At 34.1% G+C, this 18,854-nt stretch overlaps 2 protein-coding genes across 2 annotated transcripts; both read right to left on the bottom strand.

The window, feature by feature from the left end:
* Positions 1–1,972: 1,972 nt before the first annotated feature.
* LOC111369943 (zinc finger CCHC domain-containing protein 10-like) lies at positions 1,973–3,514 on the bottom strand. The gene has a single exon (XM_022991674.1). The coding sequence runs from the start codon at positions 3,039–3,041 to the stop codon at positions 2,256–2,258; it is 786 nt and encodes a 261-aa protein (XP_022847442.1). The 5' UTR covers positions 3,042–3,514; the 3' UTR covers positions 1,973–2,255.
* A 1,677-nt stretch (positions 3,515–5,191) lies between these two features.
* Positions 5,192–7,576, bottom strand: LOC111369942 (vesicle-associated membrane protein 722-like). The gene is made up of 5 exons (XM_022991673.1): positions 7,246–7,576; positions 6,075–6,216; positions 5,879–5,999; positions 5,718–5,780; positions 5,192–5,576 (listed from the first exon to the last, which is right to left on the bottom strand). Exons 1-5 carry the CDS (start codon positions 7,433–7,435, stop codon positions 5,433–5,435), a joined length of 660 nt encoding a protein of 219 aa, XP_022847441.1. The 5' UTR covers positions 7,436–7,576; the 3' UTR covers positions 5,192–5,432.
* Positions 7,577–18,854: the final 11,278 nt, after the last annotated feature.

The following is an 18,854-nucleotide window of genomic DNA, read 5'->3' as shown; positions in this document are numbered from 1 at the left end:
ATAAAAACTCATTTCTCGAAAAATAAATATATTCATTTGTTAATAAATAAAAACATTATTTTTATATATGTACGTAAAAGGTATATAGTAACCATTTGGATGACCAAAAATTAATATCAATCAAAATGTTTACGAATCGTTTAAATAATGATTTTGAGGGGGTTAATTCAAGAGCAAAAGTGTGAATTCCATAAATATATGTAAAAAAAATTCGCTTAAAGTTATTTAAAAGTAATAAAAAAAATTATAATTGTAAAAATTACTTGTAACTTAACAATATATTAACTTAAAAATTTGGAGTAAATATTTAAATATATTTAATTCTTAAAATTAAATATTAACTTATATGTTAAATAGATAATCTATAAATAAAATATCATTTAAATAAAAAAGAATATATCAAAGGAATCTTTCCATATTTGTTATGGAGACTTAGACCCTGTTCTCTTTACCGTTTTTGGGTCGTTTTCTGTTTTTGATTTTTCAAAACGGTGAAAACGTGTTCTCTTTCCCGTTTTCGAAAACGAAAAACATTTTGTGAAGAAAACACAAAACGACTTTTTTGTCGTTTTGGGCGTTTTCAGTGTAAAACTTGAAAAAATTGAAAACGCGGGAAACACTTCTTTATTTATTTATTTTTTTTTTGAGGAGGTGGTGTGGTGATTCTCAAAATTTCAAAAAAAATTAAAAATTAAAAATTTTTTTTTTTTGAGGAGATAGTGTGGTGATTCTCAAAATTTCAAAAAAAAAATAAAAATTAATTTATTTTTTTTTTTTGGTGTTTTGAGGTGATATTGTGGTGATTCTCAAAATTTAAAAAAAAAAATTATTTTTTTGTTTTTGTTTTGAGAAACTAACAAAAAGAACGCATTTTCAACAATTTCAAAACAAACACTCAAAACACAAAACTCAAAATGAATTCAAAACTCAAAACACAAAACTGAAACACAAAGAGAACACCCCCTTAATCTCTCATAACAAGCATCTGTCTCTTGTTATGGAGAGATCAAGTCTTCGTATTACGGAGGATTGAAACTTCCAAGTATGGAGACTAATTTTTTTTTTTGAATTTGTTTATTAGTAATATTTTTATTTGTTGATATTTTTTTGCTATCACTATTTATTTCCAACAATTACTTTTATGTAAGAAATTATTAACAAATAAAAATATAGACAAATTTTTTTTGTAAAATGTAAGAAGTTACTTATAAGTAAAAAATCTACAATTTTGACGCTAATAAAAATACAATAAATACAAAACTTATGTAACGCACGTGTCAAAGACTAGTTCATATAATAAAAGAAAGTTGAGAGAGTTGGAGTAGCAATTGATATGAAAAAAATATTTGGGGGAATGGGTATTTATAGTGAAGAAAATAATAATAATTTCAATGAAACGGTCACTGAAAAAATTCAGTGACCAAACGGTCACTTTACAAATAGGGCTCGACGAGCCACGAGTCGCTCACTCGGCTCGTGCTCGTGATTTTACGAGCCCGAGCCGCCCACGAGCCCCATTTTCACGAGCCGAACCGTCGAGCCATGAGCCGCTCGACTCTTTTGACATCCCTAGTTCTAGTCCGAAACAGACCCACAAATTGAGATCACACAATAAAGATTTTTAAAACATGAAGTCTATATGAATTGAGAGTTTCAAAACTGATCTATCTCACATTCTCACCTTTGTCAGCTTGATAATCAATGGAGGGAACCTAGGTCTAGAGGTCTCTCCGACGTTTGGAAAGAATGGTAGTCCTAACAACATATTCAATAAACAAGAATGGTAAGATGAGGTTGATTAACAGGTCGGGTAACTCTAAGTTGATCAATGGCAGAATTCAGATAAAAGGGGCAGTTATTTTAATTTCTTGGAAGAAGGCTTACACAGTTTGCATTGAAGAAACTGGGTATCCAAAATGCATCCAAATGCTAAACCCTCCAATAATGTTTTAGTAATACATCAAATTCATTGTTTTAGCTACAAGTACAAGGGTTTTATATAGGAAACTGAGCAAAAATAACGTTCACTTCAATGACAATTAAACGGAAAGAAGAAGTAACAGAAAGAAACTGACTATTTTGGTTCAGCCATCGAGGAAATCTCACAACCATAGCATGAACAGAAGATCAACATTAGAACAGTAAACCAAAACTTCGAACAGTGAATAACATTTCTGCTAAGATCATCAAAAGGACTGGGATCCAATGTCTCGACCCCCTTGCTTCATATTATGGACTAAATAAACTTGATTGCCTTAATGCTTACTACTATACCGCCTGCTCCTGCTCTTCCTTCGCCGGTGTCTGTCCTTAGAATCGGATTCTGAATCTGTGTATGAATCGGAGGATTCAGACGAGGAGCTGTACTTTCGGTGCCTCCTCTTCCTTTGCTGCTTCTTTCTGTTCTTCCGTTTTCTCCTCCTTTCTTCCTCCGAATCTGTGGATGAACTGTAACTCGACTCACTCTCCCCAGAAGACTCTTCGGATTCAGTAACTGCACTGTCTGACTCAAATACTGAAGCCTCGCTATCCTTGTCAGACTCGGTGTCCGACTTATGCTTCCTCTTACTCTTCTTCTCGTGTTTTACATTCTTCTCCGCCCGAATATCCGGGTTGTCAAAATCATATGAAATAGATGGCTTCATCCTCAGTTTCGGGTTTTTCAATTGCTGGCTACGTGATGGCCTCGAGAGATAAACCCTCTCGTTCTTGCACTCATACGTCCAATGCCCTGTTTGGAAGCACTTCTGGCATTGGGAAGCAGCCCCGAGGGCTGATGCCGAGGTCTTGAGGTCTTTCCTTTCACCCAATCTCACCTGTTTCTCAGTACTCATCAGATACATTTGCCTCTTAGCTTCCTTCCTCTCTTGCCATCGGCTTGGCCCTTCTTCCTTCTGTCCATACGCATTCACGTTACGTACAGCTGCCGCAGCTGCACGCTCAGCCTGCGCACGGCTGAGTCCCTTTGCAGCTGATAGGGCAGCAGCCTTGACTCTTTCTGCAGCATCCTGACCGCCACTCTCATCTTTGTTTTTCGACATACTCAACTTTCAGAATTCAACAACACTCCTTAATTCTCACTTGCACATACAATTTATGCTTCTCAAAAAACAACCATACTAATTTCTCATTCAAACCCTATAACTCAAAACAATTATTCATAAATGAGGCGAAACGATCATCGTGATCCCAATTTAAAATAACATAAAACCCCAAAAGATCTGCTTCTGGATGCAATAAATCGACATAATTTTCTCTCTTAAAACCTAGAAAAGCATAATTTGTGTATCCAATAAAATTAATCCTAAAAAACGGTTATTTTCACCATATGTAAATACAGAAGATAATATTGACTGACCATTCGCAGCAATCTTCGAGGCGTAGAGGTCGGCAGAATTCTAAAGAGTAATTACATGATTTTTAAGGAAATTTTGGAGCAATTAGAGAGAAAATTTGAGCCAATTGGGCTTTTTCTTTTCTTCCTTTTTTCCTTCTCTTGGGAACTAATGTTAAAAACAAGAATTTATAAATTTTCGAGAAATTCATCTGTGTAAGTGAAAGATATTCATAAGCTAGTTAGAAAAAGGAAAACATTTGGACCCCGTTTGGTACATATTAATGTAAAAATGAAAATGAAAAATATAGACGTTATGAACCCTACATAAGAGATAGAAATTTAAATTTGATGGCTTAATGTGATGGATAACGATCATATTTTCCATTTTAATGAAGAAAAAATGGAAAACAAACGGAGGCTTGTTATTTATATGAAATAGGGGATTGAAGTAAGAAATAAAAGAAATCAACAAACAATCAATTGATTATCACGTAATAAGAACTGATATATTAAATTCAATAAGAAAAAATGGCAATACTAAGTTTTCTGTTATTTTCTTGACATCCTCTTTGAAGTTTTCATTTCCAATAATCCTAATGCATTTCGTGGCTTCAACAAGAAGCATGCAGTTAAACTTGTCGATAACACCCATCAAAATAACCTTCAAGTACAACCTAATTGCATCATAATATTTTTAGAAAAGCTTCTATGAATACAATTTAACAGACTTAGCATACAAGTAAAGTAAAAGAAAAATAAGACTTTATTTACGATGCCCAAGAGATACACTCACTATAATAAGGTGTGAAAATAGAGATGAGGTGATGTTGCGAGAAGAGGGTAAATAAAAAAATTAAAAAAGGAAAAAGATGTTGATGATGGTTAGAGGTTGACACGTGTCATTTTTTTACAGTGGCACAATAGCGGTAGAGGTCTTAAAACATTTTATATTGGTTATATTTGAACTCTCAAACTTTCAAAATATTTTCATCCTTAAAGTTTCAATTCTATTGCACTTTAGTCCAGCTGCCATTTTTAGTTAAATAATCGGTAAAACGAGAAATTTTTAAGCTTATTTCCATTTTACCTTATACTCTCAAATTCTGTGTATACTTAGAATAGCATGCGAGGCAAGCGCGTGATTGGAAAAAATAATTGGATTTTCGTAAAAATTGATGAAATGTACGGTCAAAAAGTAGATAAAAATTGTGACTTCCATTATTTATAATTAAAAATGAATTTTAGAAAATAGATGCCAAACAAGAACTTAATCAAGCAACAAGAATTACAAAACTTTTAGTAGTAACCAATACTTAGCCTATAATATCCAAAAAGAAGAAGGTAAAAATGGTTAGCCTATGTTTGTCTCATGTTTGTAAACGTTTAAGACACTTTTATTTACACATATCGAGATATCTACAAATAGTACTTAATTATCCACGACTTATGTTATCTGTAACAAGTTAGCTTACAAAATTGGTTAACAAAGTAATATCTACACCCATCATTTCAAAAACAAAAAATTTTAAATTATTGAAAATCAACAGCCTAAATTTTGTCAACCAACTTTGTAAATCCACTTTATACAAATAGTATAATACATTATTCACCGCTCAATTCTATCCATTTATGATTTAAATTATTTAGAAACTTCACAAACATACTGTCTTCAGGACAATCAATGCATTTATTGCATGTCCTCTTTCAATTTCTGCCTATAATAGAGTTTGTAGGTAACGTGAGGAGACAAAATATTGATCGGAATACACATTAGAAATGTGTCAAAACATGACAAGGCACAATAAGGTTTATTAGGTTCAATTTTTAGAACGTGATACAATGCACCTTACAATAGGAAAACATAGGTGACAATCAAGAAATCACACATTATATATCAATGTAACAAGCAAAGAATTTTACATTATACAAACTATTTTCTACCTTATGTGCTTCATTAGACTGCCCATACAAAAGATCGAAATACAAGCCATCTAATAAAGAAGGCTATAAGGGCAAGTTCTCACTACGTGTGAATGAATATCGAAAAAGTAGAGTCGATCATTCTAGCAAGTACAATCCTACCCTGTATCGAGTATCAACAGCTAAAGCCACCGCACGCAGACAAAATGATGATGAAAATCACAGCTATGATGATAGCCAACACAATCAATTTAATTTTCATATTCTGAAGCCACATTTTTCTCCTCAATTGCGTCCCTCTTGTCCTATAAAACTCTGCCTGAAACCCCGACCAAAACAGACAACAAAAACTAAATTTCAGAGCGACAAGTATGAGCGCATGTGCCATAACAGATTTCTTCTAAACAAAATTTTCTGATGGATTTAAAGAAATTATCATGTAGTTCTCTCTTAGACTAACCTCTGATCGGAGATTCTCAGTTTTATCGACCAAAATCTCAATCTTTTCTCCACGCTCAAGAACCTGTACAAGAAACGAATATAGTTTAACAAGCAAGAAGCTCGAATAGGCGACAAGAATAATACTGCTTTGTAATGACGGGATTTTGAGGACTTCTGTACCTTCTCAATATTTTCAATCATTACTCCCTTAACTTCGGAAACTTGAGCATTGACTTTTGCGAGATTACTAATTTCTTCAGGATGATCGATGCAGTACTGCATTTGCTCTTTCAATTTCGGCCTATAATAGCAACAGTTGTATAAGGCAAAGGCCGCAAAACTGAAAGCAATATCTAAAAAGTGAGAAGGCAGTTACCCAAATTCCTTGTTCAAACTATTGGCACTTGCAGTTGCAGCTTTCCCCACTCCATATCTCTTGTTAAAATCATCCTTAACACGCTCTAGAAAGCCAATGGGAATTTGTCGACCAGCAGATTCAACAGCAACGACGCAGTAGGCTACAAAAAGCAACATAAAGCAGCTTAGTTGATGCTCCAGAAATCCAAACAACAAAAGTCATAAGAAATTATTTAATTTCATCGATGAATTTCAAAACTAGAAAGCATTGACTTAAGGTCGTCTAAACTGGAAATATGTTCTACAATTTATCTAACAAGAAAAGAACTTTATTTTCCCTCTGGGCTGCCGTAAAGCAAGGTGCTAAATCTCGTAAAATCTAGTGAGCAAAACAAACTGATCGATCAAAAACTAGAAAAGAAAATGTTAATACAATAGTAAACTTTTGAAACAAGGCAATAAACTTCAAAACATCAAGAATATGAACTACACAATGGAGATGAGATGAAGTATTTCTTTGTGGCTCAACTAGTCAGTTATTCACAGCATGGCTAGAAGTTGCCAGATGTCTAAAAGATAAAAATAACACGGAACCAATTCTGCACCAAAACAACAATTAAATGAAGCTTTATTCTCTATAAATTTGAAGTCGCTACATACATCATGTTTTATCATTCAGTTCAGTTAGATCGGTAATCTACTGAAAGATCCAAAACAACTGGATTTTAATTTTTAACAGTAGTGAAATATTGCAATAGTTTTAGTCTACTCATCCCTTTTCTAACTTGTTAGAGCAAAATTGTATCAATCTTATTAACTATTAACGGGAGCCCTTAGGTCTAGTAGGAATACCCTAACTACCTAAGGTGTCCATCTCAAAATTTATTGTCAATCAATGTCACCTCTACTCGTTGGCCTATGTTCTTATTTCTCAGTTTGGCCGTGATTCCTTGCGCCTCTTGAAAAACACCATCAGGCACTAAACTATTTGAATTCAAATCCATATTTATAGGCCCATCCAAGCAGACAAATAAGCAAACAATAAATATGCATCAAACAATACAATCGTATGACACATAGATCAAGTTAAAATAAAATCAAAATGGGCATATTCAAACCAACGAAAAAGTAAAATTTAAAATAAATAACCCACAAAAATTATAGCAATGAATAAGAGATAAGGTACATACTGAATCCATTTTCAGCAAGGAAATTGAAGGTGTGACCATCGCAATTGTAAGTAAACTTGTTGTTTGAAGCTGGCAACTTTTGCAGGCATTCAAAGGCTATCTTTGTGAAATTCCCTGTAAATTCTGTATATTCTGCCAAAATTACTGTGCCTCTTGCAACGAAGCTGTAGATTAATGACTGCTGACCCATAATAATTTGATTTTCTCTATTGAATTCTATCTATCTGATTCAAGAACCAAAACCCAGAACCCAAAATGAAACGAGAATATTGAAGCAGAAAACTCAAAAGGAAATTTTGGTTTTTGCTGATGAGAGAGGAAATGGTAGAGCGTATAAAGGGAGCCTTCATTTACACCAAGTTGAAAACCGCGGGTGGGAGGAGTGATCTCCTGCAACGGTATTTCCTGCAATTGGAAAATGTTGAAAACTTTTCTGCAGCAAAACGTTGTACCTTTGGGATTAGTTTACAATAATAGTATTCTTCACGCTTCATGAAAATTAGATAATAAATAATTATTTGTCACGTATAAGAATCAATGTTATGAACTTAGGATGATAAAACGATCCGACTCGACCTTACCTCTCCAAAATACTAGGTGGGATGAGAGGGGATTGCCTATCCACCCCATCGATTACCTTTACTATCAGCAATATATAATTACTTACAATTTAACAAATTGTGTTCACTAACTAAACATTTTTTGATAAAGATTTATTTAAATTTTTATTTAATAAAAAAAATCTAAAGCATTGGTCTTTTGTATTCATTGAGAAGAAACAAGTTATAATTGTAAAGCGATTTTTTAAAATATATCTTGGGGTTTATTTTTATTATACAAGATGATAAAAATAGATGATCTAGCATGGAAAAAGTATTTTATAAATGATCATGCTACATGTACAAACTTTTTTTACAAACTCCTTTACTCATTATTCACAATGGGGACATTTTTTAAATTTATGTGGGGTTCAATAATTTTATGAGAGTGAATATACTATTGTGTCAACAAAATTTTGTACAAATATCTTTATTCTTTTATAAATACAAATTTTCACATGCAAATTTGGTAAATGAATTTTGGCGAAGTTGAAATGTTGTACAGGGTCAAATTCTTAGGGGTCAAGTCAAAAGTACAATACTTGTTAAGCAGGCATCTGTACACCTGTAGCAGAGGATCAGGCCTCCTGGTGACGCTTGCCGTTATATTTGAATATAGGCGAGGAAGGAAGAATTTGATTAAATCGTTGATATTTGTAGAAGAAAAAATAAGATTGGAATTAGTCTTTATGGATTGGAAGATTCTATTTTGAATTTTGGATTATAGAATGAAGGAGGGATACAAGAAATTGTTGGTCACACGCCGTTCCTTGTTATACATTTCAACTTATGGCACACTAACACTCTTTTAGAAAAGAAAAAAGAAATATAATAAATCGAACTATTTTTATAAGTTTTGCTTTGAGTGAAAATGAAATTCCGAGTTGAGCACTTGACTTTAATATGATCCAAATTGATCACTCAGTTTGCAATTGATTTCTCTATTATATTTTGCTTGCAAATTTTTTTATGCCCAAATGATGTTGTGAATGAAATTTCTAGCACCACAATTATGGACGTTAAAAAGTCCAAGCTAACAAGCTCCATGAGTTGTTAACATTTTTTTGTAAAAAATTGCTTTCTAGCACGGGTTTTGAGCAAGCCAAAGCTAGAGTTCTTCAAGTTACAAAATATGAATAAATCGAATCAACAACATACCGTTATAATGAAAAATTGGCCTTGACCTCTAAGATGAATACAATTCAAGAAGGAATAGGAATATCAAATTGTCTGGCTATGAGCTTGGCAATGGCATACCTTTCAAAACGGTAATATGAGATATGGACAAGCTAGACAGAACGAGTTCTTTGATCTGATCAATTTGTTTTTTCGTTGATAAATAAGGAAATTTAAATCTTATAATTGGATATGAAACAGCCTACTTTAAGCAAGTTTTAGAAGCTAAGGGGCTATGGCAACATAACTTTGTATTCTTTTTAAGAGAAAGATTAGGTTCGGGCAAGACTGCCCTATGGGCTAGTCTGTGACGAGGCTAACATGATGACTCATTAGGCTTGTGGGAAGGGGTCAAACCCTAGGGAGACAAAAAGATTTTAAAAAAAAGCCTCAAGTACTAAAAATTCTTGACAGAATTCTTACAAATGCTATTGTGACAACATCTATTTTGTATATATTTTGGGTAATTAACTGAAACGTTCTTATCTTTTAATGATATTGTGCAAAATATTTTTACTTTTTATTTTTTGACATTTTCATCCATACATTCACCTTTCAATGTGGAAAATATCATTTTCATCCAATTTCTCACTTAAAAAATGTAAAATGACAAATATATCATCTTATTTAAATAAAACAAAAAAAATAAAAAAAAACAAAATAACTACAAATGAGTCCAAAATAAATTATTAAAAAGGTAATTAGCGCAAAAAATTCATATTTTTCAATATTATTATGTAAAACGTCCATATCTTTCATTTTTTTTTTACATTTTCGCACTTATTTTCACATTACATTGCGAAAATCATTATTTTCATCCATTTTCTCAATTAAAAATTATAAAATGATGAATATACGCTCGTGTTTAAATAAAACAAAAATAAAGAACAAATTACAATTATACTTTCAAATTTTTCAGAATAGTACAAACAAATTTCAAATAAATAATTTTAAAAAGAAAGTAATTTTTTTTAACTATTAATTTGTATTTTTTTGAAAATTTTGGGAGTATAGTTGCAATTTGTTCTTTATTTTTTTTTTAGTTAAATATGAGGTGATATTCGTAATTTGACATTTTTTTAATTGAAAAAATGGATGAAAATAATGATTTTCACAATGAAATGTAAAAATAAGGATAAAAATGTCAAAATAAAGGTATGGACGTTTTGCACAATAATATTGAAAGGTATAGACGTTGTGTACTAATTACCCCTTTAATAATTTATTTAGATTCATTTGTAGTTTTTAAAAAAAATTTGAGATATAATTACAATTTGTTCTTTAATTTTTCTTTTCTTTTTAAATTTATTTAAATAGGAGGGTATCCTTGTCATTTTATATATTTTTATTGAGAAATAGGTGAAAATGACATTTTTCGTGATGAAATGTGAAAATGTCGAAAAAATGAAAGGTAGGGCATTTTGCACAATAACATTAAAAGGTAAGGACGTTTTGTGTTAATTATCATTTTTCCCCATCCTCCAATGAATCCTTGCCACGTGTTGTTTATAAAGATTTTTTTTGTCAATTTTTTCTGTGTTTGTAACATGATTGAATTTAATTTTTTTAATGCATAGAAAAAAGAAGTGAAAAATTCATAATTTAAAAATTTTGACCTAAAAATATTAAATGGACTTGGCCTAGACCTACCTAGTAGGTGGGCGTGGAAGTGGAGGCCGGGTACTACCCAAGCGTCTAGACGGGTTGCCTATTTGGATGCCCATCGAAAGGAGATTTACAAGACGTAATTATATAATTGGGGTAATTTTATTGCACAAGTGATGCAAACCCCGTAGCAACGTTGACTACGAAACCCACAACGAGATTGACGAACCCAAGAAAGCCAAATTAATCCAAGAGTTTAGGATTAATCCAATAGAAAGTCGAACCAAAAAATCCAACAAGAACGACGCTTGAAAGACCCCTTGATCACGCAATTCAAGAATTAAATCCGGTTGTTTGAACGCCACAAGTTAACACTTGATAAGTTCGAAATTGTTCAATGAAGAACGATGAAGAGAAGACAATACGCCTCACTTTTAATTCAATATCAAAAATGTCAAAAGGTTTTTAACAATTGAATGAAAACTCCTATTTATACTAACCCTAAAAACTAAGTAAAAATCGTGTAAAAGTCGATCATAATCCCCAAAATATGGAAAAGAATAAAAAACTAACAAAATATGAAAAATTGTCAAAATTAAAAAATTCGTCAAATTTTTGGCCTATGCGACCGCGACGTTCATTTCTATGCGATCGCATAGTTCAAGCAAGTTTCGCCATTTGATTTTCAGTAAGCCTACATGCGACCGCAAGCCTTTTAAGCCTATGCGACCGCATATGCTTATCATTTTCCTTCGTCTTTGGCCTTCGATATTAAATTGATCCAAGTTGATTCGGCATTCGATCCGAACATGAAAGTTGCTCCATTTTGAGTCCCGAACATAGTTCCATCAATGGTTTCTTGAATGAGCAATCCCATCGCTTGTTTCACTTACTTTGCCCTTGATCGCGTCATTGGTCCGCCATCGACTATTAACAGGTCTCTTCTCGCACTCGCCTTCATCAGGCTCGACTCCTGGATCATATCATTCCCTCTCTCTTCAAAAGGATTCGCAATCAAATCTGAACCTATATCAAACAGAGAGAAATCAGATACATTAAAAGTAGCGGAAACATTGTACTCACCTGGAAGGTCCAACTTATAAGCATTGTCGTTTATCTTTTCAATCACTTGAAATGGACCATCGCCCCTCGGTTGCAACTTGGACTTCCTTTGCTCCGAAAATCGCTCCTTCCTAAGGTGCACCCAAACTCAATCTCCTGGCTCGAATGTCACGCGCTTCCTACCTTTGTTTGCCTGCGACGCAACCAACTTACTTTCATTTTCAATTTGCGCTTTAGCTTTTCATGAAGTGACTTAACCAATTCCGCCTTCTTTTTGTCATCTAAACTATCACGTTCATTCACAAGTAAAAGAATTAAATCCAAAGGAGTTAGTGGATCAAAACCATATACAATTTCAAATGGAGAATATGACATAGTAGAGTGAACAGCTCGATTGCATGCAAATTCAACAAATGGTAGACACTCCTCCCAACTCTTCAAATTTTTATTGATTATTGTGCATAACAATTGTGTCATAGTCCTATTCACTACCTCGGTTTGCCCATCCGTTTGTGGGTGATAAGTTGTGGAAAATAGTAACTTAGTGCCTAACTTACCCCACAAAACTCTCCAAAAGTGACTCAAAAATTCGACATCCCGATCCGACACTATGCTTCTAGGAACCCCATGTAAACGCACATTCTCTTTAAAGAATAAGTCAGCAATGTTCGTGGCATCGTGAGTTTTGTAACATGGTATAAAATGTGTCATTCTGCTGAACGTATCTACAACCACAAAAATAGAATCCCGACCTCTCTTAGTCCTAGGTAAACTCAAAACAAAGTCCATCGAGATATCAACCAAAGGCTCACTAGGTGTAGGTAAAGGTGTGTACAAACCTTGAGGTAAAACCTTAGACTTAACCCTTTTATAACCTATGCATCGACTACAAATTCACTCGACATCACTTTTCATCTTAGGCCAGTAAAAATGCTCCTCCAATACATCTAAAGTCTTTTGAACCCCAAAGTGTCCCATCAATCCACCATTATGTGCCTCCCTTACTAACAACTCCCGAATAGAACAATTAGGAACACATAACCTATTTTCCCGAAATAAATACTCCTCATGCCTAAAGAACCTATCAACCATCCCTTTTATACATGACAAATAAATATCCGAAATTCAAAATCTTTTTCATACAGTTTCTTAATATGTTCAAACCTAAGTAGCTTAGAATCAAGAGTAGTTAGCAATACGTACCTTCACGACAACGCATCCGCTACCACATTTTCCTTACCTTGTTTATACTAAATGACGTATGGAAAGGTCTCAATGAATTCCATCCACCGTGCGCGCCTCTTGTTCAATTTACCTTGTCCCCGCAAATGCTTTAGTGACTCATGATCAGTGTGTATTACGAACTCCTTCGGCCATAGATAATGTTGTCAAGTCTCCAAAACTCGAACAAGTGCATAAAGTTCTTTGTCATATGCAGGATAATTTAAAGCAGCTCCGGTCAATTTCTCGCTAAAGTATGCAATAGGCTTCCGATCCTGCATTAAAATTGCTCCAATCCCTATTCCTGATGTATCACGCTCAATCTCGAATGTTTTATCAAAGTTAGGTAATGCCAAAACAGGTGCTTCACACAATCTACCTTTAATAGTATTAAATGCAAGTTCCTGTTCATCACCCCAATGAAAACTTACACTCTTTTTAACTACTTCCGTGAGTGGTGCGGTGATAGTGCTAAAATCTTTCACAAAACGTTGATAAAAACTAGCCAAACCATGAAAACTCCTAACTTTCGTTATACTTTTAGGTGTCGGCCAATCTCTAATAGCTTTTATCTTTTTATATCTACTTCTACCCCATTAGTACTAACCACAAAGACAAAAAATATAACTCTATCCATACAAAAGGTGCATTTCTTAAGATTAGCATAGAGTTGTTCTTTCCTTAAAACAATTAGCACACATATTAAATGTTCCAAATGCTCTTCTAGGTCTTTGCTATAGATTAAGATGTCGTCAAAATAAATTACAACAAAATTTCCTATAAAGACACGTAAAACATGATTAATTAAGTGCATAAAAGTGCTAGGTGCATTTGTGAGTCCAAACGGCATAACCAACCATTCATATAAATCATATTTAGTTTTAAAAGCCGTTTTCCATTCATCACCCTCTCGTATACGAATTTAATGATACCCGCTTTTTAAATCAATTTTAGAAAATATGCAAGAACCATATAATTCATCAAACATGTCATCTAACCTAGGTATAAGGTGACGATACTTTACCGTTATGTTGTTGATAACCCTACAATCCACGCACATTCGCCATGTTCCATCCTTTTTTGGCACAAGCAAAATCGGTACCACACAAGGACTCATGCTTTCCCTTACGTATCTTTTGCTCATTAACTCCTCCACTAACCTTTGAAGCTCCTTAGTCTCCTCGGAATTACTTCGATAAGCCAGTTGATTTGGAATGACAGCTTCGGGTATGAAGTCAATTTAATGCTCAATGCCTCGAATAGGCGGCAATCCACTTGGTACATCCTCTGAAAATACACCCTCGAATTCTTGCAATAAAGACTTAGCCAAACTAGGGAGATGTGGGTTAGTTTCCTCAAAATTGAGGAGTGATTCCTTATAAACGATCAAGATCATCTTTTTTTTCTCAACTACCGCCCTCTTCAAATCACTCTATTTTGCAAAGAAATTCGCTCGTGTTTTCTCTCTTCTCTCGGAACACTCCCTTTATTTTCTTTCTTGTGCTTGCTCTCTCTTTTTCTCTCTAGTGGTTATCTCAACATTTTCTCTCTTTTTCTCTAACTCACCACTTTCTCTTTTTTTTTCTAACTCTTTGACTCTCCTCTCTTCCTCATTTCTCAATTTTAATTGGTCATCATAGACTTGCGCCGGTGTCAATGGCACAAGAGTAATGGTCCTTCCATCCTTAATGAAACTATATCAATTTTTGTACCCATCATGCATAGCCTTCTTGTACCCATCATGCATAGCCTTCCTATTGTATTGCCATGGTCGCCCCAATAAAATATGTCCCGCTTGCATTGGCACCACATCACAAACTAACTCGTCCTTATAACTCCCAATTGACAAATTAATTAGCACCCTTCGATTCACTCTCACCTCGCCACTCTCATTCAACCATTGTAATTTATAAGGTCTCGGATGTTTCAACAATGTTAAACCCAATTTTTCTACAAGAGATACGCTAGCTACATTAGTGCAACTACCACCATCAATTATAATACTATATACCGTATTGTTGACGTGGCATCGAGTGTGGAAAATGTTCTCTCGTTGCAACTCCAAGTCATCCGCTTTGACGTGAGTAGTGAGAGCCCGTCTTGTGACTAGTAGATCCCCAACCGGCCCTTCAACTTTTTCTTCTTCACTAACATCCTCCAACGCCGACATGTCATCAAACTCGCCATCACTATCGCTCACAATCTCTCCATTATCTCGCAACACCATCGCCCGTTTGTTTGGACATTGAGAAGCAATATGCCCCATTCCCAAACACCTAAAACATTTGATGTCCCGATTGCGCGATGGTTGTGCCTCCACTTTTGATATTGGTTTGCTAGCGTTTTCATCCTTGCCCTTTTGCCAATCATTTTTACCTCTAGGTGCAGCCTCATTTTTGTTGTTGTCATCCCACTTCGATTTCCATGTTGGATTAGGAGTCGAAGTACCTAATGATTGCTTAGACGTCCCCTTCCTCTTCAATTGCCTTTCGACCTTCATTACCACATGTAACATGTCCTCGATTTCCACATAGTGTTGCAACTCTACAACGTTTGCAATATCCCGATTTAACCCATTCAAGAACCGTGTCAAGGTAGCTTCCCGATCTTCCTCTACATTAGCCCGAATCATAAGAATTTCCATCTCCTTGTGATAATCTTCTACGCTTTTCGATCCTTGGTACAAACCTTGCAATTTTTGATGGATTTCCCTATAATAGTGACTCGGAACAAACCTCCTCCTCATCAACACCTTCAATTTATCCCAAGTGCTAATTGGTCTTTTTCGACCCCTACGCCGTGATGTAAGTACTTGATCCCACCAAGATATCGCGTAATCCACAAATTCAAGCACCGCCAAATTTACCTTTTTCTCCTCCGAATAATTATAATACTCAAAAATCATCTCAACCTTCTTTTCCCACTCTAAATATGCTTCCGGATCGCTTCTCCCCTTAAATTGCGAAATAGTCATTTTAATACTCCTCAAATTTCCATCTACTTCATCTCCCAAATTATTTCTACCCCGTCTTTCCATCCTATCGCCCCTATGCCTCGCTCGACCCATATCGAAGTCATTTTTATCAAAATCATCATCATCACTACGATACTCATCTCATCTTCCTCTCCTAGATTCACGCCTACCCAGCCCCCTAGCATTAGACATCTCCACTTGTTCCCGGCTAAGATTAGCAATTGTAGTACCTATTTGCGTCATCCATTCCCCTTGCCTATCCACCTTCTCCCTAACATTACCAAGTACCCTTTCAAACCTCCTTATCATGTCCTCCGATGCATTGTCGTCATTACTGTTTTGGCTTGAACCTTCTTTTTCCGACATCATATCACACAATTTTTTTATGCCTCACAAAGATTTCACTCACAAAATACTCACTGTGGCTTTTTCCCTCTATTAAACTCACCACTCGGCCTTTTACCACTCAAAGTCTCCCTCCAAGCCTTCAAAGAACCAAGTGAGCTAAATCAATTGTTTTACCGAGAATTCAAACAAACCGAATATTAATTGAAGACCAGGAGACTCAAAGGACTTGAATAAGTGGAATAGATGAATGTTTTGACAAGAATATGTGAATAGACTCAATAGAAGATTAAAAGAATCGAACTCAATTGAATATCTCAAAGTCAAATACAATGTAGGAATTGTTGTTGGTAGAAAAATAAAATCAAACAATAATAATATCAATTTTTTTTTTGTGAACAGTACTTCGAGATGAACAGTACCTCGAATATACAGTAACTTTTTTTGTACTTCTTGATGAAAGAAGATGATTAAACTACCAACAACTCAACGAAACGACGAAAAGAAAACAAGAACGAAGAAGAACTAAGAAAGAACAAGTAAAATTGAAGAAGAAATTAAGAAAACAAAATTAACGATACAAACAAATAAAGAAAAGATATAACTTTTAATTAATTTAGAGCCAAAGTTCTGATACTAACTGATGCGAACCCTGTAGCAACGTTGACTACGAAACCCACAACGAGATTGACGAACCCAAGAAAGCCAAATTAATCAAAGAGTTTAGAATTAACCCAAAAGAAAGTTGAAGCAAAAAACCCAACAAGAACGACGCTTGAAAGACCCCTTGATCACGCAATCCAAGAATTAAATCCGGTTGTTTGAACACCACAAGTTAACACTTGATAAGTTCGAAGTTGTTCAATGAAGAACAATGAAGAGAAGACAATACGCCTCACTTTTAATTCAATATCAAAAATATCAAAAAGCTTTTAACAATTGAATGAAAACTCCTATTTATACTAACCCTAAAAATTAGGTAAAAATCGTGTAAAAGTCGATCATAATCTCCAAAATATGGAAAGAATAAAAAACTAACAAAATATGAAAAATTGTCAAAATTAGAAAATTCGTCAAATTTTTGGCTTATAAGACCGCAACGTTCATTTCTATGCGGTCACATAATTCAAGCAAGTTTCGCCATTTGATTTTTGGTAAACCTCTATGCGACCGCAAGCCTCTTAAGCCTATGCGACCGCATAGGCTTATTATTTTCCTCCGTCTTCGACCTTCGATATTAAATTGATCAAAGTTGATTCGGCCTTCAACCTGTACATGAAAGTTGCTCCATTTTGAGTCCCGAACATGGTTCCATCAATGGTTTCTTGAATGAGCAATCACATCGCTTCTTTCACTTGCTTTGCTCTTGATCGTGTCATTGGTCCGCCATCGACTATCAACGGGTCTCGTCTCGTACTCGCCTTCGTTGGGCTCGACTCCTGGAACATATCATCAAGTTATTTAATTTTCGAATTTTGTAGTTTAAATCAATCTTTTTTATACTATAATTATTTCTCATGAATTTTTGTACTTTTAAAAAATATATATATATATATTGACCTCATTATATATATATAGAGAGAGAGACCTCATTATCAATATTTTTGTACTAATTTGTATGGAATTCCAATTTTTTGAAAAAGCAAGTAATAAATGCAACATTCACGGTTTGTACAATGAACTTCAATCTTTAACACTAAAGAGAGCGAGAGCGAAATCATCTCAACTCAACATCATGAACTTGATTGGACTCATGAATTATTCTATCACGATGAACTTCAATTCTCCGTTTTTTTTTTTGCTCGAGATTATATTTTTTTTTGTAAAAAAGACAAGGTCTGGTCGGTTGATTCAAGTTTTTAGAATTTTTTGAGGAAAAAGATTCTAACTTTTCTTTCCATTGGTTTAATATCCATTAAACTTGACCCAAATCTTGCACGAGATTTTAATGAATTAGTATTGCAATATGAAGGATAACAAGAACCCTATTATACTTGTAACACAATACACGATAATCCTAATACATGTATATATATAAATGTTAACTATAAGTCTGACCACTAATATTATATCTAAAACGCGATAATCCTAATATATGTATAATAAATCTACTTGTGATACAATACACACGATATCCTAATATATGTAAAGTACAAAAGTTATAGTAAATGTTAACTAGGAGTCTTATCTATATTGTGTGACAATCCTAATCTATGTATAGTAATTCTACTTGTGATACAATAGACGATAATAATGTACAAATGTTCTAACAAATGTCAACACAGAATCTTATCACCGATATTGGTGGTACAATGCACGATAATCATAATCTAGGTATAATACAAAAGTTTTAGCAAATATCAACTTGGTATCTTGTCATAATCCATGTACAGTAGAATAGTTAAGCAAATGTCAACTAGGAATCTTATCACACTAATACTTGTTGTACAAAACACACGATAATCCTAATTTACGTAAGGTAAAAAAAAAAAAAAAGTTTCCCATAAATGTTAAATAGGAGTCTTATAGCTAATTTTATGTCTAATGCGTGATTATCCTAATCTATGTACAATAATTCTACGGGCGATAAAATACATGATAACCCTAACCTACATACACAGTATTAA

The sequence above is a fragment of the Olea europaea genome, chromosome 20 (assembly GCF_002742605.1).
Source record: "Olea europaea var. sylvestris chromosome 20, O_europaea_v1, whole genome shotgun sequence".
NCBI classification, from domain to species: Eukaryota; Viridiplantae; Streptophyta; class Magnoliopsida; order Lamiales; family Oleaceae; genus Olea; species Olea europaea.
Note: the sequence above shows the minus strand (reverse complement) of the source record. Positions and strands in the feature narration are given on the sequence as shown.